Source organism: Stegastes partitus, unplaced genomic scaffold, assembly GCF_000690725.1.
Source record: "Stegastes partitus isolate 25-593 unplaced genomic scaffold, Stegastes_partitus-1.0.2 Scaffold234, whole genome shotgun sequence".
In the NCBI taxonomy this organism is placed as follows: domain Eukaryota; kingdom Metazoa; phylum Chordata; class Actinopteri; family Pomacentridae; genus Stegastes; species Stegastes partitus.
In genome coordinates this window covers 52,101-75,420 of record NW_007577965.1, presented here as the reverse complement: position 1 = coordinate 75,420, position 23,320 = coordinate 52,101, and the positions used below count along the sequence as shown (strand labels likewise).

Below are 23,320 nucleotides of genomic sequence, written 5' to 3'. Positions count from 1 at the left end.
GCAAAATTGTCACCAGGGTTTTTCAAAATTACATACTTCCTGTTGGGGTTAGGGTTTGGCGCTGATTGACTTTTTTGTGCGTCCTGACCTGCTACACATGCCCAGCGAATCTTGTCAGTGTAGGTGAAACAACCATTCGACAACAGTCAGTTGAATGCAAAAAACACTGTGAAAATGGACAAAATGGCCATTGATCGAAATTGGACGGCCACCATTTCCAAACTGGGCCTCATCTGCGGATCGTTTGAAGAACTTTTAGTCACCACGTCCTGTAGTTTGTGCCTGCCAAATGTCAGGTGTGTACGACGAACCCCCTAGGAGGAGTTCGATTTAGAAAATGGCCAAAAATGGCCATTTTTCAGCAAAAATGGCTCGCCATGCTCGCCATTTTTCCAACATGGCGGATTTCCTGTCGAGTTTACAGAAACATGCTAATGGACTTTTTTGTGCGTCACAAGTTGTTACATATGTGTAGCAAATGTAGTAGTTGTAAATCAAACATAGCCCCAATGGGAATCTGTTGAAATATTGTAGGGGGCGCCGTTGAGCCGTGTTGCATTTCACAACTTGGCCCAGCCTGACTTTTTTATTCATCAACCTTGCAGCCTTGAAAAAAAAAAAAAGCTCTGGTGACACTATACAGTCACTTTACATACCTAGATTTATTTGGCCATGATCCCGACATCCTTTTTGGTCATGAGCCTGCTTCTCTGACCCAACAAGGTGGTTGGCAGCCATGACAGTGTCGGTAATCCAGGAACAAACCTCAGCTGCAAAGTTTAGCTTTGGCAGGATTATCATTCGTTGCTCTAAGTGTTGTCACCCAACCAAAGAAGAAAGGGTAAAAAAAACATTGTTTGTGATAATATTCCTACAAACACACTCTAATATACCCTGAAGGTCTCACCAATGAAAAGCGCTGACACTTGGACTAAGGGAAGAGAAGCTTTATACCAGCATATTCAAAACCCATGGAACTTCTCTGTGTATTTACAAAAACATAATACAAGAATAAAAAAGAGAAAATGAACACATCACAAATGTCCCACATACTGCCACAAAACAGAAAACATGATCCAATTTACAAATGCATCTTCTTGTACTCCCACTTATGGCTTCAATCTAACACGGAAACAAAATATAACATCTCTGTTCAGTTGTGATGGTGCGTCATCAGTCCATTGCTCCCTTTTGCAATAATTCTCTCCAGATTTATCTTTAAATAATAATAATAATAATAATAATTAATAATAATAATAATAATATCAAATACACATACAAGACAGAGGAGCTACATTTGTGAGCTGTACACTTTGCAGTAAGGGAAGGGAAAGGAGAATGTTCACAGGAATATTGACCCTTTGTACATGATGATAATCCATCTTGGGCAGTGAAAAAAGTTTAAAACATTGATTTAAAAAAAAAAAAAAAGAAGAAGAAGCTTATTTTAGCTTTCTGTACCCACCAACTTTTCATATCATACTCAAATCACAGTTTAGCCGGATGTTAATTAAGTATGAGTGACCAAAATGACTTTTTCAAGCTTCACCGTCCACGCTGGTAATCTGTCTCTCTTTCTCATTTGAACATTTTATGTCAAAAGAAACCGGATCATTGTACCCATTTGGTCATTGTGGCTCCACGATGTAAACTGATGAATCACATGGAACCAGATTTAAAGAACTAGTGAGCAGAGAGGTATTAGCTAACAGCACTAACAAATTATTTTACAACTGGTTCCGTTCAATTCAATAAAAAAAAACAGATTCTCTTTTGTTGACCTTTTCTCAGGTTTCAGCCCCCACTGACGCCGTCAACAGAGTGCAAAGTCAATCAAAAAGTATTACACATACAGTGAAGTGTCACAGGTTGAATTACAAAAAAGTTTTCAGTCGAATTCAGAAAGATGCATCACTTAATTGTAAAAAAAAACTGGCCAAACTTTCAGTCTGTACAGTACTAGTGAGTGTTAACCTTTGTGCAGTCAGGCCTCACTCTTATCCCTACTACTGCTCTTTCCAATTAAATCATTGATCAGATGTGACTTACAGGGAGACTATGGAACTTCTGAAATTAACACAAGTTGCTCTTACAAATAGACAGCTGAATTCAGAACAAATAAAATATGCTGCACGTATGTAGTTTAATAAACTCAGGGGTTTTACAGCCTTACTGTATTTGGTTTGGTGTGACAAGTGGCTTTTGGTTGCTAAATGTTAGCTAATGTAACAAACTTAATCTAGATATTGCTTTATAACAGACATCATAACTCCATTTTACCACCTTTACGCACTTTATTTTTTACCATTTCTACTTATGGTAAAAGGGCTACTGTTCAACAAAAGTTACATAGTCTCACTTTAAGCTTTTCTCTCAATAACCATTTGAAATAATTTCAGAAATAAAAATGCAAACAAACACTTCAGATTGTGCTGAAGCCTTTGTGTAAATTACAATTCATGTCTCACTGCTGACTTTGATCTGCACCTCATTCGCCTCATCCGGCGAGACAGAGTGAACGCGCTTACATTTGCCACATTTGTGGCTCAGTTTGTGGATGGAAATCAGAAAACTTAACCCATGGTACAAAACATAAAACACAAGGTTAGTGGTCTTAAAGATTTAGACAACCACAAATGCTGAAAAAGACTTCACAAATATCTGCACAAGCCTCTATTAAAACCTCATGGCAATATGACTGTGACGTCTCTCCACTTCTCTTCTGGTGTCGTAATTTATCAAGAAAAGAAAAGAAAAGAAAAAAAAACATGTTGACAGCCAGTCAGTGATTAATCAATTTATCAATAAAAAGTGCCGACATGTATTTAAATTCTCTGTCATTTAAACCTCATGATACTTTGTTTTTCGGGTATTAAACTCTGTGATATGACGCAAAAGGCAGAAACGTCCGTCTGTAACTGGAGTGTGCGCTCTGTCTCACACACACTGTATGCAAATATACAAAGAGTTCTCCTCTGGGTTGTTTCAATTTGGTTCCTTTGTACAGTCTCATAGTTGCAGAGGAAGAACTGATGAATGTAGCAGAGTCACCACTTAGAACGAGAGAAGAAACCGGAGAGAAGAGACATGGACAGAAACCATGGAGGGGCAGGGGTGGGGAGGGGTAGTGGAAGGATGATGCCTGGGGCAACTGTCCCGACTGGGCAGATGGTAGTAGTGGTGGTGGAGGTGGTGGTGGGAGAGTCACTGGCCTAGATGACATCACATCGTGTCTCTCTGCTTTTCACCGATCCACACCAGGTTACTGAGCGACTGAGCAAACCTGCCTCCAGAGCCTTCACACGCTCATCGTCATGTTTGGAGAATACTGCAGAGGAAGAAACAAAAGTGTGAGCGTGCTGGAAAGAAAAAAATAAAGCATGAAACTTAGTTGAACCTGCAGGACAGAACCTTTGTGTCGCCCTTCTGACAGTGAGAATAACTTTACAAACACCATCAACGTGGGATTGTGGCATACAGTGATCAAAAGATTACGTTAAGACCATGTGTATCTTGGCAGTCTGAAATTCCCAGTGACTTCAATAGCTCCTAATTTTCTATGTTGGAATTAAAACATGTACGTCTTTATTACAAAAACTAATCATGCATTTTGGTTCTTTCGCAGATTTATTATAGGAAATATGAAAAACCTGCTGGGTCAAACTATACATACAACAGCCTACCTCGCCATCCTTTGATCTGAACATAGAATGTAGATTTTTTCTGGAGAATTAGAAATGCATCTTGGACGCCTCCTAGATTTGTCTACCATAGGCTCCACTGTACTCCTAGTTGTTTTCGCCTCTGTCGCTACAGCTGCTCTTCTTTTCAGTCTGGACAAACCAGTCTTTGTGGGTTGATGTTAAACACACCATCACTGATGCATCAGCATGTGAGTGTTGCCACAGACATCAGATTTAAAACTCTGGTCAAATACAGAGATTTACCTGGCGCTGATAGGCTTAGTGAGCATTGTGGCAAGAGCTTGAGTATAACAGATGTTCATTTGTACATACAAGTCACTCACTCTAGTTTTAACACTATTCTATACTAGTATCCTGAATTAAAATCTATTGTAAGTGGTATGCATGGCAATATGTTATTTAGATTTCTTGCTGAGGGTTAGCCAAGAAGATCCAGTATGTAGGAGCTCGCAGCTGCTTAGCCAAACATAAAGACATGAAACCAGAGGGGACACAACTAACCTGGTGCTAACTCCTCCCCTAACTAACATAATATATCTTGTTTATATTAATCCTAAGTGACTACCTTGAGTATTGTTATCACATTGCCAGACAACCAGTTGAAATGCAAATGTTAAAATAAGCATTTAAAAGTAACGCTATTTTTTTTAAAAACCTTGTTGATAACTTATTTTCTGGGAGCTCTCTCTACCAAACACCTCTACATCCCTCTAATGATCCCAGACAGCAGGTCACAACTAACTCACACTTTCATTCTGAAAAGGGTTAAGGAAGTTTCCTCCCATCTCTCCGTCCTCTCTGGGGGTCCCAGGCTGGTTACTCATACTTAGGTTTCCAGGAGAGTTCTGTTCAAAGACAAGTAAAAAACACAGTTTACAACACGATGAGCACACCCCTGTGCACTCACGTACATGTCAAATGATTCAAAATTGTATTCACTTTTCAATAATGGCATTGCATGTAGGTTGACAAGAAGAGTATTTCCTCTTATGAACCTTTAAAAACAAATGCTTAAGAGAAACTATAGTAAATATACAGACTCAAAAGTAGAAACTCAGTTAAACAGAAATGAAAACACCTGTGATCAGCGACACACAAGTTCCAAAAATCTGACAACAGCAGAACTATCTTGAGTATGTTTGTAATTTCCAACTAGCCTAATTGCATAACTGATCTTTGAGCTGCATCACCTTCAGAGTATTTTAAAGAGAAGGTTAGTGAGACATAAGCCCTGCAGCAAAGAGCTGCTGAAAAAACATGGCCTCTGAAGAAAGGCATCTCTCCAGAAGACCTGAGAGGAACTGAATGTGTCAAAAATAAAGGTGCAACCACATAGAACTGAGGAAAAGTGATTTGAATATCAGTAATGAAAGGTGTAAACACTTTTGTTGAATTGAGTTCCTACGACTGTCGTCTAGTTTTTAATTGTGCATAAGATGAAAATACCCAACTGTTTAACTTAGAAGCAATGGAAATACTTTAAGGGGAAATACTTTAAAATCATTTGACATTTAAATTATGTTAAACAGTCAATGTTATTATGAAAGCTACAAAAACTAGAAGTGCAGTGCCTTTACAAACTGGACATTTCGAGTTGGTATAAAGACTCTCTTACCTTGGGCAGACTGTCCATATCACCCGACCCTGAGAAAGGGAACACAACTATGAAAATAAAGCAAATCACCATGACAAATTCAGTGAATGCTCATTTGTCATGTGTTGTTTGTAAAAATTAGTGGCAAACATTGTCAGAAATTTAGTACCAATGCTATTTGTTCTTGTACCTAAAGATCCATTCATGTGATGGGGCTCCATTCCAGCCATTCCCCCTAATGGACCATCGCTACCTGCACCCATGGGAAACTGAGGAGAACGCAAACACACACAATATAATGGTACACAGGTAAGCAAATGTACCCATAAAACAAGCACATACATAGAAACAGCATTCATTTTTGGACATCAAAGAGCTCTTACGCCCACACAGACTCTATAAACACTCAGACACTGTGACATGCAGAGAGAGAAAAATGTCTCACATTTGGTCGGCTTCCACCTGGAGGGACTGTGTTTATCATAGTGTACATGTTGTCACCAGAGTTGGTCGAATCTGGGGGAAAAAAAATAAAGAAAGAAACGACGGAAGGACAGAAGATCATGAATAGGTGTGTGGATAGGACTCAGTCAGCCTTGCACATCCAGACACTATAATTCTACTCCATTCTTCTTCAGGGATCACAAGTAAACGGCCGGTTTAAAGCCCACCCACAAATTCTGAATTGGATTCAGATCTGGGTTCTGACTTCACCACGTTAGCACATTCACCTTGTTGTCTTTAAACCGCTATCAGGCAGCCCTCAAGAATTTTCCTATAACTTAATTTTACCCTCTGTCTTTACAACCCTTCAGGCCTGCTACCGAGAAACATGCCCACATTATGATGCTGCCACCACCATGCTTCACAGTGAGGATGGTGCGTTTGTGAAGATGTGTAGTGTTTGGTATCTGCTCAGCATACCATCAATTCGGATGGCGAAAAGTCTCAATTTGGGTCCAAAGAATCTTCTTCCAGTTGACTTCAGAGTCTCTCACACACACCTTCTGGTAAACTATAGCAAGCTCATATATCTCAAGCTTATACATCCATCCATCCATTATCTATACACCGCTTAATCCTCACTAGGGTTGAAGGGGGGGCTGGAGTCTATCCCAGCTGACTTAGGGTGAAGGCAGGGGACACCCTGGACAGGTCGCCAGTCTATCGCAGGGCTACACTTAGAGACAGACAACCAAGCACACTCACATTCACACCTACGGACAATTTAGAATCACCAATTAACCTCAACATGTTTTTGGACTTTGTGGGAGGAAGCCGGAGAACCCGGAGAGAACCCACGCTGCACGGGGAGAACATGCAAACTCCACGCAGAAAGATTCCGGTGCCCCCACCGGGACGCGAACCGGCGACCTTGTTGCTGCGAGGCAACAGTGCTACCAACTGCACCACCCTGCAGCCCGAGCTTATATATGTGATTACATATAAGGTTTTTTCAACAGTTGCTTTCTCTTTGGCTGGTAAATAACCTGGATTACAGTTGCTGTATGCAGTCTTTCCCTCTTCAGTTAAAGAAGAATTTAATTGTACTCCAAGGTGTAAGGTATATTCAGTGACCTGGAAATTTTCTTGTATCCATCCTCTGACTTTGGCTTTTCAATAACCTTTTAATGGAGGTGCTAGGAGTGTTCTTTTGTCTTCACGGAGTAGTTATAGTCAGGACTACTGAATAACCAGTTGCTGGACCCTTCAGATGCAGGTGTCTTTATATTACTTTATACTATAATCACTTGAGACACATTCACTGCACTCAGATGGTCTACATTTCATGAATTCTGTGACTTCTAACACCAATTGGCTGCATCTGTGTTGAATTAGGTAATGCACTTTAAAGGCCATAGATACTTAAGCAATCACTATTTTTCCTTTTTAAATTGTTAATAATTGACATTACTTTGTAGAAATCTGTTTTCACTTGACATGAAAGAGTCTTTTTGTAAATTCTTGTCAAAAAAAACTAATTAAATTGACTATGATTCAATGTTGGAAAGCAACAAAAGGAGAAAACAATAAATACTTGTTATTGGCACTGTACGCATGTACAGAACTTACCTGCTGGACTTGGCATTATTGGTGTCCCAGGTGGCCCCCCTCCTCCAGGAGGTCCCTGAAATTAGAGTTTGGTTTCCATAATATTAGTTCATGAACTAACGATTTACAGCCTATTCAGCAAGTGAAGAATGGTTTAAACTACATCATACATACCACATAGCTTCCTGGAGATGCGGAAGAGTAAGGGGTCTACAAGAACACAGAAGAAAACCATGAAGGGAATGAAATAAACATTAGGCTTTGTGTTAGGTGTCTTTGTTCGAGCACTTACAGAATTGGAGTTTGGAGGATTTGGCCAGGGCCTTCCTCCACCAGGTCCCCTGGAACACACAAACACACACTTTAGTTTTGTGGCTTGGCAGGCTTCTTTGTTTCCGATTCATTTGGGCAGAGTTGGCAACAACAAGCTCTTCTGATGCCAGAAAAAGGTGATGGGAACAACAAGTTGAGAAAAAAAACATTAGACGGAATAAGGGGAAGCCACCTCCGAGTTCCACTTCCAAAGCTAAGAAGCAAGAACATACTGAAAAGTTGTAGTAAAAGACAGCTAAAGAGAGAGATTAAGAATATTTGGCATTGGTTTGTTGTCCTCTGAAGTGAAAGAAATGTGGAGCTCTGCATGCCTGTCATTGTGTGTGAGAGAGCAGAGGTAGATTATATTATATATACACCACTCACATGCTCATACCAGGCATCCCAGGACCAACCAAGGCATTCAGCGGTGGTCTCATTCCACCTCCATAGTTCTAAAAACAACAAAAAAAAACACCAAAATGACACTCAGTCACATGCACAAGAGAGTAACTATCAGCAGAAATGCTTTGCAAATATCCCTACAAATCATCTCACCCCATACCTGCGGCCCTAGTGGTACCATTCCTCTGGGTGGAGTCATCCTCTGCATCGGTCCTCCCATGTTTGGATGCCCTTCAAGAAAAAGAAAAAAGCAGTCATACAACAGTCAGTCAGTTTGTTCCAGGAGGGTAGAAATTGGGATTTAGGATTTGCCAGGAAGCCTTCTGTTCTTCAGTGAAGCATTTTCTGGTGATGTGCACCTTTACTGTTGTTCTTTAAGCTGGACTACATGCCAGCCAATCCTTTATCGAGAACAACTCTCCATCATTGTCTGCTGAACTCTCGCTTTAAACAAACACTTTTTTGCGTTTTACGGCTTTGTCTGAGCACCGCTGTGTTTTAAAACCACAGAGGAGCATCTTTTTTCTGAGAAAATGAGATCAAATTGCAGCAGCGATTTTACAACGTTTACAATTGATTCCTTTACACATTTTTCTCATCCTAATGTTGCCTGAACAGCAACTAAAGCATCTCGAGTCTTTTTACCTGTGCGTATTTTATGCGTCGTCTAGAGGAGTGAGAAGCAGTTTGTGTTAATGGAGGTGTGCTTAAATGATAAGAAAAGATCTTTTATTATCAACAGCGTTCCCATGAACAGACTACACGAACTATGAATTACTCTCGCTAACAAGTGTTGTTTGTGCATCCGCGGACTGATATAGCTCGTCCCTCTGCGCTCCAGAACTTCACTGTTGTCAAAGAAACTATTAAAAACCCATAAACATGCCGCACTGTGGCGACGCACTGGGTGACAGATTCCTTCGTTTCGGTGAACAAAGAAAGTGCGCCTTCATTACATCTCGTCAAAAATAGCAACAGCATATAGAACCTTTTAAGTGATCACTACTTTGGAATCTCAGGAGATCAAAAATACAATTATGCAACCGGGTTCACTGAAATGAAAAAAATGTCAGTCAGTGTAACAGTAAGGCACTTTAGTCTTTTTTTTTTTTTTTAGCCGAGTGAGTATTATGGCTTGAGGGATGGCAAAGGCTGGTGAGTCCACAGCGCTTTGATCCTGAGTGAAAAATCTCAACAATTACTTGATAGATTGCTATGAAATGTTGGTTTCATGGTCCCCTGAGGAATCCTGCTGACATTGGTGGTTCCTGACTATCCTTGCAGTACCATAGTGAGGTTTAAATGTTAGTTCTATCATGAAATGTCTACGACTCTTATGTCAGTTTAAAAAGTAAAGCTTTATCAGGCTTTGATCTCAGAGAAAACACACCTTGAATCAACAGATAAAACCACATCAGTGTCATTCTTTAGCAAACCGGTTGTTGACCGAGCACGTGTACCGCATCTTACGTCTGTGTTTGTGCACACCGGTGTGTCTGTGTGTACCTTGTTGTCTTGTGGGATCCATTCCGCTGGGTAACATAGGCTGGCTACCTGGAACACCTCCAAGTCCCTGCAGAGGGAAAAGGATCCATTTCCAGCGTTATCATGACTGTCACACACACGCCGTCCATTCCAACTGTTTAGTTACGTCTGCTGCCTGCAGGTGTCAGTGTGGCTCTCACCTGATTCGGTAATCTGAGGGGCGGTCTGGGTCCTCCGGGGTATCGAGGTGACATAAATGGCTGGAAAACAGGTAAATATATTTCCAACTAATCTTCAAGAAAAACCAAACACAGTGGTAAAAGGGTTGGGTGACAAATTCAATAGTTTAACAACCATTCTCACAGAAACAAAAGGCTGGTTAAAGCTGTTGGGGGGGCACAGTGGGAAGTTTTTCAAAACAGGAAACCGACCAGAGCTGCTCTGACAACTTTAACAACAGTTCCATGACAGCAGAGCGGCGAAGCTGACCGCATTTTTCACTGGACTGAATTTATGGAAAAAGAAGGAGAGAATAAAGGATGAGGTTTGTTAATAATGATGTCAGCGCATGTGTTAACTGTGTGGAATTTGGCAGCGTGTGTTTGGAAGCTCTTTTGCAGCTGTGAGTGGGTTTTCACTTGTCCTCACCACAGACAGTAGCAATGCTGTTGCTATGTCTGCTCAACTAATGCCACCGGGGTTAGAAAAGCCAGTCTGCAGTGCTGGAGAAGTAATACTACATTGTGCCACTAGAGAGCAATGGTCCTCTTAATTTGATTTCCTAAACGCCTATCTCGGCTGTGCCAGAAAGACATGAAATAAATACAACTAGAGTTCTTTAGGTCTATTAAAATACTACAGTGACTTAAAGTCTAATTTTATATTATTAAAGAGAGCAAACAATTGAACAAAGAGAGTTGGGAATGAGTCAGTGAATGATTTAATTATTAAACAGAATCAGTGACTGAATAAATAAAAGATACGTGCAAGCCCAGAAAACATTATCTGTGATCTGCTTTTATTTTGGGAATAATCTTGCCGTGCAGATACTCTCTGATCGGGTCCACGCAAGAAAAAACCTGAATGAAGAAGTGGCAATTAGGTAATGAATACATTTCTTTAACTGATAAGTTTTGACAAGACCCTGTCTTCAAAGAGCAACTGATCTTCTTCAAAGGAGATAGAAAAGGATGTTCGGACTCACGTTTGAGTTTCTGAAAGCGGAACTGAGAAATGCCTCGGAAGGGTATTGATCCGTGTGTCAGATGCGAGCGTCTGAATTTGACCGATAATGACAGTTAATCAATGTACAACTGGCAGAGTCCTTCAGAGATGATCTGGGGCAATGCTGCATGTGTGTGTTTATCTGCGAGAGACTAATTTCTCCTGTCAGACTGCTGTCTGTCCGTTTTGGGGAACACATAAAGGTGAAGCCGCACAAAGATAAATGCAGGTCATACACGTATGCAACGGTACTGTAGGTTCACATATAGGGTTGAGTTTGAGTCAGTGAGGAAGCAGCGTCATGAATAAAATACTCAGGTGAATGTCAGCCAGTGTAATGTCCTTTAAAGTGATGGAATCATACCTGAAAGAACCCAGGGGGGACGGGCCCCACCGGCATGCCCTCTCCTGGGGGAAGGTTCCCCAGGACGGGGCTGGGAGCTGCTGCAGCACTCTGAAAGAGTCAAACACAGAAAGAAAAAGAGACTTCACCTCACATCTCAAAACTTGTCGGCAACTCGACAAACTCAGCACTGCTCTACTCAACAGCGATGGAGACCGGAGAGCATGTTTAGTCAAGCACTGTACTTAAGTGCAAATTCAACGCTTGATTATTTCCATTTCAAGCTGCTGTATAATTTTAGTGCTTCCACTACAGTTCAGAGTGATATCTTCTACGTTTTACTCCAGTTGTCAGTAAAAATGATCCACTGATACAATCCAGCATATGACAGGTGTCGAATGCATTTGATTAAATCTGCTTTTAAACGGAGAAGTTGACTTGCAATGCAGTACTTTCGTACTGCGGCATTGCTACTTTTACTCGACTTCATCCGTCCACGCTGCAGAGTAAACACCTACAAACCTTCTGCTGAACTCACCACCTATGATAAGAATACAGGAGGCATGAAAACAAACAAAGAAATTAGCAATCCGAGGGTCTTCCCCCGTCTCCCCCCTGCTGTCTCTCCCTCGGTGGGATATTTCCTGTTTCTGCAGATGCCCTGCCATGCTGGCGCAGGTTTATTTTTATACATTGTGTTTTTTGTTGTGCTTGTCCCAGACGGGTGGCGCTGGATCATTTCAGCACTGCCTCTGTCTGCTTCCTGTCGTATTGTGCTAGTAACCCGGTGTTACCACCCAGCACCGGCCTTCTTCCTCATCCTCTTTATGCACACAGAGCAGACAACAAGCCGAGTGGGAGAGCGTGCATCCACATATACAGTAGGATAATGTGTGAGCGCATACAGCCTGGATGTCTGCATCTGTGTGTGTGTGTGTGTTTTTTTTCTGTCTCCTCTTCTTCTTCTTCTTCTTCAGTATCTGCCCACTCTCTGTTCTATTTTTCTGATCTTCTTCTCTCACTTTCTCTCCCTCTCTGAAGGCATTGGCTGGGTGTAAAGAGCTCCAGTGAAATTCACCCACAGTCTCTGAAGTTTCCGCCAGCTGACTTTTTAGGTCAGACAGGAACAAGGTTTAATCAGAGCTGAGATAAAAGCAGACTGACGACACTCCTGTATCCCTTTCTGCTCCACCCCACCACCCTCGCTATTCCCTCAGCCTTCCCTCCTTCTCCTTCATATCTCCCCCATCGTTAATGTTCGGCAGCGGGGAGCGGGGAAGCGGCGCAGTTTTCCGACTCCATGTTCTGCTGCAAACATAGCATGTATTTGTCTCAGCAGATGAACGTACAGATGGACACAGATGGATATTGTATCTCCGTGGTTCAGTGGTGAGAGACTGGATTTGGTTTGTTTCTGTGTGTGCGCAACATCATGCACAGCATCAAGTGTGTGTTGTGATTTTGTGAGAGTTTTTTTTTTTTCTCTCTCTCTCTCTCTCCCTTTCTTTCTCCTCTCACACCCTGGATTACCCAGAATGCATTTGCTCCCTGGCAGCCTGGAGGTCTGCTGAGTTTGCCTTCACGCACAGAAAGAGAGAGAGAGGGAGGGAAAGAGGAGAAAAGAGGACAAAGCAGAGATTATGAGTGTGTGTGTGTGTGTGTGTGTGCATGAGGCAGTGAGTGTGTGTGTGTGTGTGTGAGTACACTTAATGTTTGTGCAGGAAAAGAAGAACTGGGGGGGAAGAAAAAAAATAAAAAAATCTACCTGACCTGCTGACAAAGCAGCATTTTCCAAATACAGCAACAAGAAAAAAAATAAAATAATAAAAACAACACGGCAGGATATCTCCAGGCCCCAAAAAAAACAGCACCACCTTCCAACTATGAAAAACAAAAACAACACTGGAAACAACTGCTCTTGTACTCGCTGTCTCTGTTGATTATGACAAATCAGATTGAGTCAAATTACATTAAAATCAGAATGAATCACACTTAGACGGATTCACAAAGCCTCGCTGGAATACGGGAGATTTTTTGGTCTTGGCACACGGATAAGTTGGAGGAGTCACGTGGTTTGCATTGTGGTGCCTGTGTAGAATTTACGCAGTACAAATAGATTAAGAAATAGACTTATTTGCTTTCTTAGCGACTTAGATGAGAAGATTAATGCCACTTTAATCCCTGTACAGCAAACATGAAGCCAAAGCCAGCAGTTGCTTAGCTTAGCTTAGCAGAGGAAGGGGAGTGGGGAGAAAAGGCTAGCCTGGCTGTCGAGGGTAACAAAATCCACTTACTAACACCTCCATACCTCATTAATTCATGTTAGAACACGTTTGTCTAATCTGTGCAAAAAAAAAGCCAGGTCTGCAAATGGAAAATAAAAAAAAATGATGGAGGTAATGTGGCGAACCATTTCTTGGCCAGTTCGCAGTAATTTCCTAACCTGGAGTCTCAACGCTTAAGAGAGTGGTAATAGGCAAACTGTGATGCTTTTGGACAGTGTTCCAAAATTGAATACACTCCCAAAATGTCAAAAATACTCCTTTAAGTCAACAAGAAATATGATGGAATATGATTTATGGATAGAAACATGGTTGCAGAGTTTGACCATCAGAGAGCAATGACAGGTTCATTATTGAGCTGTTAAATGTCCCAGTGAAGAGAATAAGAAAAATGCCTATTCGCGTTTATGTATAAACATCTTACTTCTCAAATATTTGCATTGATATTGGCTTTAAAAAGCTTGCAGCAGTAAAAAGGAGTGCACGAGCTAGAATTATGCACAAACAGACAACCTCATAGTTTTTCAATCAAGCACTGTAAACAGCACCTATAAAGTGGGTTCATTTGGAACAGATGGGAACAGTAGTGCTGTGGAGTGTTGGTGGGCAGCAGTTGATAAAGCGTACAAACCTGAGGAATCATAAGACCTGATATTACCTCGGAGTTGGTGTTTAATTCGGTATCATACACAAAACCTATGCATGCACAGAAAAAACCGGACTTAATTCCCACCCATTGGCCAAACTTTGCCCCCCCGGGGCTTCCAAAACACTGAGCAGTTTAAACAGCCAGACTACCAGCTCAAGTCATCCATAGCTAAACCTGAAACCAATTCACTTTCTCGAAAGACAAAGCCGCAGACCTTCACTAGTGCAGATTAGTGGTGACACAAACTGTTCCAACCTATCTGCAGAACACAAACAAGCTTCTCGCTCAGCCATAAAAAAAAACTAACCAGACAAAGAAAACTGTGTGGATCAGCTTCCATTTTGTTCCAACAACAAGAGTGAGACCATGCCTGCTCTTTAAAGGCTCTTAAATGTTTTTGAGTGGGTGTAAGCATGCGAAACACAAAATACAATCAAATATTTTCAGTGAGAAGGCCAGCGGAGGAGAGCGAGACGATGTGTACGTCTAATTTACAGCCTCCTGAGCTCAGCCTGCTCAGGTGTGTTGCATTTCTGACAAGGTCTCGGCTCGACGCGTTAACAACACGGAACAAGGGGAACAAACACAGCCGACAAAGAAGGACAAGATAACGCCAACCCCCGAGGCCGTCACGATATATATATAATTAAAAGATGCTCATAACTGTCTCGCTCATCTTTATCAGCTGAGTTGTGGACGGTGATAAAGAAGTGAACGTAATGTTTATTCCAATGGTAACGACGTGGCATTACTCTGATAAGTGATAACGGTTTAATTAAACATGCTGATGCGCTCAGACCTTTATGCTGCCTATCTCATTCACAAACTATGCAGTCACTCATGGCTGTAGATAATTATGTTAACAGTGATGTTGCGGGGCTTCACCTGGTATAATGTGACCACATCAACGCGGTGCAATTACCTCGTCTTACTGTTACTGTAGCCGCAGCAATGCAGCGATCTGGAAGTTAACGTCGGCTGCTGGTTGTCATTCAAACGCCGAATTGCCCCGAATTTGACTCGGTAAATTCCTGTTTGCCAGTCCTGTTTAAATACTGATTCACAGCCAAGCTCAACATATTCCCGCACTTAACCTTTGTAAACACAAAAGGCCCACAGATTGTTAAACACTGTTAATGAGTCTATCATTTACACCTCTCACACATCAGTGTTTACACTTTTCTGACAAGGCCAAGTGAGAGGAACAATGAGATATTGAGCTGGTGGCTCTACACATTAACACTGTATCATGGCGTGCATTGTTGTGTGACTGCTGTGAGCGGTGCTGCAGCACCGAGGATGCAGGTGGATTTATGACTGAGGTGAAGCACAATCAAATGCTACTGCTAATTTTCATTGCACTCGATCTGATGGAGTTGGCGGCAGAATCAATTTGTGAACAAATTGTCAGGCCCATTGTAAGGCCCAGAATATCTCAAAGCTGAAATGCTCAGCTGGTAAATGAAAACTAGCTTCTTATTTTAAGTCAGTTTAATCATTTTAAAGAAGCCCTCCGCTGCATCTGATCTGACATGGCTGCCCTGTTTAATCTTAACTCCTTTCTGTTTGCTCATTTCCGACTTTTCCCTCTCTCTTCCATGATTCTCTGTCTTCCTCCTTTTTCCAAAGAAACCCAGAAAGACTTGATTGAAGCTTAGCAATCTGAAAACAAGAAAATCAATTCATCCGTCTGTCCATTCTGCAGCCCCATTACATTAGGGCTTTTGATTTCATGAGTCATTGAATTGTTCAGCGATTTGCTCGCTGTGTATTGTTGTATGTTATGATCCCCACATTGCAGTTCGCTGGCGCTCTAACCAAAAGGTGTTTGTGATGAAACCTGAGGCAGTGGAACGGCCCCCGCATGTCCTCAGATGAACACCTGCATCTCCTGGCAAACTCATTTGTTGCATAAATTATTCAAAACACCTCCCTCCAGGAGAACACTACAGTAGAGCAGACGTACAGTAAGGCTGCAACGCTACTGAATGTGCCCTTTCCACAATGACAAAATGTCCAAAAGGGGGGTAATATTAGATGAGTGCCTGAAAGAAGGATGCGCAAATATAGACACATATGTCCAGCTAGTGAAGACAGCAGTCTGTTTTCCCATGTGGGCTGGAGGATTTCTGCATAACTTTTACCTCAGGTGGTACAAAACAAAGAGAAAAAAAAGGCAAAATTTGCAGTAAATGTATCATATTTCAACATCAAAAACAGGTTCACATGCGCGATGACTAAAACAACAAGTTTTAGCCACCAGCTTTGTAATAACGTGCAGCATTCCTCCATCAGTAGTGATGATGTGCATTACTGCCATAGAACCACATTATTTCTGACACGAGGTGAAACGATCAAAACACGCTTTTCTCTAGAAAACACTAAAATCCACCGAAAGGGACTGAAGACATTTAAATGGAGTGCAATTACACCACAGCTCGCCACTTTACAACTTAATCAGACTTTCTCCATATTACATTCACAGTACACTAATCTCATCAGACTAAAGGGCTCAGTAATACTTAATGAGATAACTTGCAAACTCTTTCATCCCTATATGTTTACAGATTCTGTCCCTCGCTAATGTGGGTGCGTAATGCATGTATACAGTACTTTGGGTGTGTGTGTGTGTGTGTGTGTGAAGGTGGGGAGTCATTTTCATTCAATACTGCAGAGACTGAGAGACACTCAGAGATGCGTGAGTGGAATCTCAAAAGACTGTCTGTGTCCATCATCTCTCTCTCACTGTCTGTTTATCTGCCTCTCTCGCTGTCTCAGCCTGCATCGGTCGCTGTCTGCTTCCTCCACCTCTCTGTCTCTCGCAGTCACGCAAATCAGCTCAGTCTCATGTATTTTGTTTGTTTGGTTTTTTTTGTATTCATATATAACAATAAGTTTCCATCACAGACCTGGATAAAGATTTACAGGATGGAGCTGGTGATGTTTTAGTGTCAACAGATTCCAGTGTTGCCTCTGTGGTCGAACCTTCCCTCCTCCATTGTTGTCCGCAAACTATTAGATACACAAGAATGAACCACATTGTTGCACCTGAGGATGTGTTTCTTCACCATGTAGTTTATTTTAGTTTGAGCCCACGTGCACCGCAAAGCTAAAACTAATTTGGGAGCAAAATGTGTATGTATGTTGATGAATACCGATAATTTAGTCTCCAAGAAATACACTATTTAGTTACTGTGTGAGAAGCTACAGTAGAAGAAGAAGAAGCTTTATTGTTATTGTACAAAAATATAGCAAAATTTTGTTTGGCATCATCTTTGTTGCAGCTTATATGGTCACAGTTCTACGGGGAAAAAAAGTTAAAAGGTAATTCATCTTACTACGTCTTATATTGCTATCCTCTTTTTTTTTTTTTTTTTTTAAATACAGTTCTAAATTATTTTCAAAGATTTATATGGCTATAATTTTATGCCATTGGGGTTAGGTGCCACAGACAGGAAATATGAAAGCAAATTGCCGTATTCATCATTTAACCCTCTAAAACCCCACTGGTAGGTTAAAATGGCATGCTATCTTGAAAAACAACAATTTCATCATTTCTAGGGACCAAAAACTGTAAAAGCAGAAAGACTTTCCACTTCCTGATAGTCCTTAAGCTACCTATCTGGGTCGTGTCCTTCTATAAGAAACGTAACCATATCTAAATGTAAAAAAAAACAAAACAAAACAAAAAACATATTTTACCCTAAATCACTTTACTTTGCAAGTCTCATTTAAAAAAAAAAAAAATCATTGTATGCTCTAATAACATTCTGCAAACACAAATCATTCTGTGCTCCTTGTTGACTGACTGAACTGACTGGACTTTTTGGCCGAACTGAGTTGAACTGCAGGATGTGTGCACACAGATCAGACAGGAGAGAAAGTACAGAAACAAATCAAAAAGTAAAGCAGTAAAATATCTACAGTCTCTAGTGTCATTCTGCACAGAAGACATTTTTGAGTTCTCTCTATTTCTAGCCGTAGTCTGGCTGTTTGCATAGAGGTGCAGGATTTTATACTGCAAAGAAAAATGATCTCACAGTGAGTACAAATGTGACAGGAGGGGGGAAAAAAACACAGAAACTTCTTGGAGTTCAGAGAGTTAATGGGGCGTAAAATGGAATTTGCTAAGAAATCTATCCAGCAGACTAACTACAGCTTATCCTTTAAACTACTTCTCTGTCAACTAACTACTCTTTTCATTGGCAATAATTTGCCTCCAGTGTTATAATGCTTTTGCTAGGAAAAAAAGTCAAAAAGGAAAAAATGCGTAAGAGCACGTACGCAAAAAATGAAAGCAAATTCCTCTTTCTGTGTATTGTCTGTCTGTCTGTCTGTCTGTCTGTGGAAGCCTTTGGGTGCGGGGCGGCGGCGGCGGCGGGGTGTGGATGGGTTCCCGCTAAGCCTCAAGGCCACACTTGTACATCAGGATCTACAAATGACACACTACACAGGAAGGAACTCCGTCCCTCCTCCCTCACACTCTTTCCCGCTCCCTCCATCCTCTCAAATGCCATTAGTTCACTTCCTGAACAAGGGAGAGGGGAATGGAAAGAAGAGATGCTACCATTCTGCATGACACACACACACTTTCCCTCTCTCTCTCTCTCTCTCTGCCTCTCACACAGACACACACATGCACACAGACACAAGAAAAACACACATTCACATGTGCACATTAGAGCGTGAGAGCGGAAACACAATATGGAGATTGATTTTTGCGTTAGTGTATATGAATATAACATTGTAGCCTGTCAGTCACTGTCAAAAGCACGACTACAGAACCTATAACAAAAGGTTTTAACTAAGAAATACACGCCAGGCAGCACAGAAGTAAAAGAGACAGACGAAAAGAAGAATTTTAGCAGCGCAGAGATGAGTATGGCTCTGCTCTGCTTTTAACCATGTATTATTCACACTCTCCTGTGGCAAGACGGGTCAACTCCACTGTTGAATCTTGAGCCAAACTCACTTTTCAATTTCAAGGCAGATAGGCTTAAAATCACCCTCTGGCATTCAAAGCTCCCTTTCTTAGCCAAAACGTAGCATATGTTGCACCAGTAAAACACAGTGGAAAGTGGGAAAAAAAAAAGAAGAAAAAAGTGTGATCTCTGCGCACTTCATCCCAGAAGTCTGCTGTTTAGTCACATTGTACGAGAGCTGCTTGTAAGTCTGTGAAAGAAGTCCAAGTCAAGTCTCAAGTCTGTTGGACACAACTTGAGTCAAATCTCAAATCCTCTGGAACAAATCCATATCATGCTTCAAGTCTTTACAACAAGAGTCCAAGACGAATCTCAGGTCTTTGTGATGTGACTTGCATGCCTGTATGAACATTTACAACAGCACAAATACTTCTGTTTTAATCATTTTAAACTCAACGTGCACGATGTCACTTCTTCTGGTTTGATCTGCTCACATTAAATTCAGCATCAGTCCTGATCCTGAATGTTACTAATTATTAAGCATTGTCATGTCAGCTTTTCAGTAAAACCTATAATGAGCAAAACTTGCTTTACTAGTGAAAAAAGAGCAAGCATTTCTAGAAGTCAAGCTTAATTAGCAGCTCATGTCAGTATAACTCAAGAGTTGTTGGCTGAACATTTTACTACACGTGTTTGTTACCAAATATTCAGTTAACTTTACAATTATTCAGTATCTTATGTTGAAGCAACCTTTTGTTTTTTTCCTTACAGTGAAATATACAGTAGAGCGTTTTCATTATGCTAATGGTGCACAAGCTAATGACCCAAAATGCATGTTAAAGGATAAGAAGCATCATCAGACTCCTAAGTGAGCATTGCAAAGATTAGTTTAGAATAGCTAACAACAGAAAATACTGATAACAATCATAATTATTAGACAAATATGAAAAAGAAGGTCTTTTAATAACTAAAAGTAGGAACTATCTCATAAACCAACGGTTTGTGCATTCTCATGACTGCCGGAAGGAAAACATGCGATATCACGGATATGAAGTGGGGAAATGAGCTTTGTGTGTATAGACTAAATCATTTTATAATGAAAAACTAATTTCCCTCATCGGAATTTGGTATTTTTTCTCTATTTTATTCTGGCACAACATCCTCGGCTCTGTTCTCCATCTCACTCCCTCTATATCTTTGCAATCTTTATCACCTTTGGCAGCACATTATCCTGCACAACAGAGTTTCCACCAGAACCCAGACATTCTCTAGTGTAACATTACAGGTGATTACCTGGTAAAATGGCAGCACAGCGCGAATCTATTTGGTCTCACTGGGCAATTACAGGTGGGTGATATCAACTGCACAAGGGGTGACAGTGAAGGGGGGCTGATCGGCCGTGTTTCCTTTATCACTGATGTCATTATCGACCCTTGTAAACATCTCTGAGGCTCCGAGGAGCTGTATAATATGTGAGGTGCAGCCACAGGCTGATGCTCTGTCAGATACACATCCAGAGTTGAAAATGATAGTCACTTTGGTGCTGGGGTGTCACACTTCTCCCACCACTATCTTCCCTGGTTCAGCGACACTGGGGCAGATAAGGGAGATGGACTGAACGCAGGGGAGAGCGTAGGAAGACACTGAGGAATATTTAAATGCCACGGCTTGAGATGAAGAAGAGACTACATTATTATCTTTTCTCTCCGGGGAGATTATTGCAACACAGAAATTCGCAGGTTGTGTGATCTTTAATTGAATCATTGCAAATGTTTTAAATCATACCGTAATGTAATTGTAGAGGCTGAATTAGAGAATTGTTGATAGAAAGACTCAAAGGCACAGGAACAACAAGTGAGAAGTTGTCTCATCTTGCTGCTCTTCTTGTGCTAGAAGGCCAGACAGCCCAAGATAAGGATATGGGTGTCTACAACAGCAAAAAAAAAAACCCACTCGGGTTAGTTGGGGTCAAAGAGATAACGTGCCAGTCTGATCGTGTCAGCATTCTGGCTCTGCCCTCCTACTTTCTTCGCGTAGTTCTGCCGCCACTTCTACAGCTCAATCTCTGGATCAGTCACTATAATCCCTTTTACACACATAACCTGTCAGGTTGCTGCTGCGTTAACTTTTGCAGCATTTCTATAACTTTTCTCCCAAATAGGTCAGGGAAGACTGAACGTCAAAGCACACGGCGTGAAAGAAATGTGCTTCAGGTTTTAGGAAAATAACAAATGTGACTCCGGCTTAATAGAAATATTCTTGAATGTTGCTGAGTGAAGCTGCATTAGTGAAAGCTCAGATAACAACAGCACCTTCTCTCAGATTGTTGCAGACAAATAACATATGCTCCTGACTAAGCCCCTTATTTTCATAATCAATATCTGCAGTCAAACTAGAAATTACTCTCCTGTATCCCACAGCTCGGTTACAGCTTTTTCTTATTACACCTTCTGTCTTTCCCTGCCCTCAGTTAACCTCTCCTGTCCACTCCGCGCCACGGCCTCATCTTTACCCCTGCCCACCGCCGAGCAGCAAGGCGTGCATATGTCAACATCCCATAAACACTCCGCTTCGGCGTGTCTAAACACGCATGTGACATGACTCAGCGCGATACGCCAGTGGAAAACACACTCCTCCGAGACCAGAACCGTGCAACAGGCCGGCGAAAAAAAGAGGAAGCAGCAGACATAAAGAGGAATGAAGAAGGCAAGAGAACAGGGGGCAGAAGGATGAAGAAGAGGGAAGAAAAAAAACTGCTGATGTGAAGGAGACAGGACGAAGCAGTGTAGAGAGCGAGGGGGACGGGTGAGGGGAGGAAGAAATGGGAGAAACGGAGAGAGAGATTTCATGTTATCCCAGAGTGTAAGCAGCACAACAGACAGTATTCAACGCTGAAATTTGCAGTTTGAAAAAAAAATAAAAAAAGCAGTTGGAGATCGTGACAACCATTTCTATCTCTGCTCAACCTATGGAAAGTCCCATTCTTTTTTTTCTCCCCCTCTCTCCCTCTTCACTCGGCTCGCTCTTCATTGCCATGGCAATGATGTTACAGTGAGTCACCTCCACATCTCCCTCCTCCTCAACGCCGCCAAGACGGAACATGGGAGAGTGTAAGAGGGAGAGAGAGAGAGAGAGACATGGACAGAAACAGAAAGAAAGAGAGGGAGAGAGAGAGAGGGTGGTGAGGGTGGTGGTGGTGGTGGGGTGGAGGGAGGAAGAGAAAGAGCTCTGTTTCCCTGGAAACAGACTGGGGGTCTCCGCAACCCCCATTGGTTCTCCACTGGTTGGAATCAGCTTGTTACCCACAATACTTGGAGCCAACAGAGTCTCTGTTTCTAGGTTGTCTCTGTCCACTCTGTTTTATTTTTTTTTTTTTTTGCCTCTTTCTCTGTCTGTTCAAATGCATGCAAACAAAACTCTGGTCACAATTCAGGTGTTGCACCGCATCAAGCTGCCAGTTGTCAGGTTCGCTTAGTCGCTATTCCACGGTCAAGATAATAAAACATCATGTCCCCAACAGGAGGAGTTAGATTTTTTTTTTTTTTGGTAGTAATTTTTGCAGTCAGGAGTGGCAGCTGCTTCTCCGAGCAAACATAATGCGATTCATAGCACTTTTTTTTCTATTATTTCCTGATAAATTGCAGTCATGTTTGAAAATTGCAAACGTGGGGGGAAAAGAAAAAAAAGAGATAGAAGCCATCCAATATTTAGCTCATAATTTGCTCCAGTGAAGAAAAAAACAAGTTATAAGGCTGAGCTTAGAAGGCTACAAAAGTTTTGCTGACCTTTAAATCGTGGGGACTTCAGGGGAAAGAAAGACAGTAAATAGTAAAGGTGGATGTTTACTGTGTTTAATCCAAACTCCTCAGAGCGTCTCTAAACCGGATTATTTTAGTTGGAAAAGATCAGTAGTTTTAAAAAAAATTTGCAAGGATTCTACTATTTTGTCCTCGGTAATGTAAACATAAATCAATAGTTGATTAGACTTGTTAAATTATTAGATCATCTCGTGTACAAGATAAACACAATAGAGAAAAAAACACACCTGGCGTGAGGGGAAGCTGGAGCAAAAAATGCGCTCAGTGAATTTCATGGCAATCTGCACAAGTGGAAATTTTAGCCAGAAAAGGTCAACTCATATTGCCATCCTTGCAGAGCTAAAGGGAAATTACACATACATTATTAATCGCTTTAAGATAACCACATTTTCCATTGCAACATTCATGGAAGTATTACAGTGCAACTTGAGTATTAAGGCTGCAGATTGTCAAGCGAATCGGATTAAAGATTCTTTTCATTCATAAATGTTCTCAAACAGTGATCAAAATCTATGGCCAACTCTCTCTCT

General features: G+C 41.4%; 1 protein-coding gene across 1 annotated transcript in view; it reads right to left on the bottom strand.

The window, feature by feature from the left end:
* Window positions 1–931: 931 nt before the first annotated feature.
* Window positions 932–23,320, bottom strand: part of ssbp2a (single stranded DNA binding protein 2a) — a 55,359-nt gene continuing 32,970 nt past the window's right edge. Inside the window, exons 5-17 of the mRNA XM_008281446.1 lie at window positions 11,141–11,230; window positions 9,753–9,812; window positions 9,574–9,640; window positions 8,228–8,298; window positions 8,050–8,117; window positions 7,643–7,691; window positions 7,525–7,560; window positions 7,372–7,426; window positions 5,744–5,814; window positions 5,489–5,567; window positions 5,320–5,348; window positions 4,451–4,549; window positions 932–3,328 (exon numbers count right to left, since the gene is read on the bottom strand). Coding sequence (XP_008279668.1) covers window positions 3,299–3,328; window positions 4,451–4,549; window positions 5,320–5,348; window positions 5,489–5,567; window positions 5,744–5,814; window positions 7,372–7,426; window positions 7,525–7,560; window positions 7,643–7,691; window positions 8,050–8,117; window positions 8,228–8,298; window positions 9,574–9,640; window positions 9,753–9,812; window positions 11,141–11,230 — 804 coding nt within the window. The 3' untranslated portion in view covers window positions 932–3,298. The remainder of the gene's footprint in view (window positions 3,329–4,450; window positions 4,550–5,319; window positions 5,349–5,488; window positions 5,568–5,743; window positions 5,815–7,371; window positions 7,427–7,524; window positions 7,561–7,642; window positions 7,692–8,049; window positions 8,118–8,227; window positions 8,299–9,573; window positions 9,641–9,752; window positions 9,813–11,140; window positions 11,231–23,320) is intronic.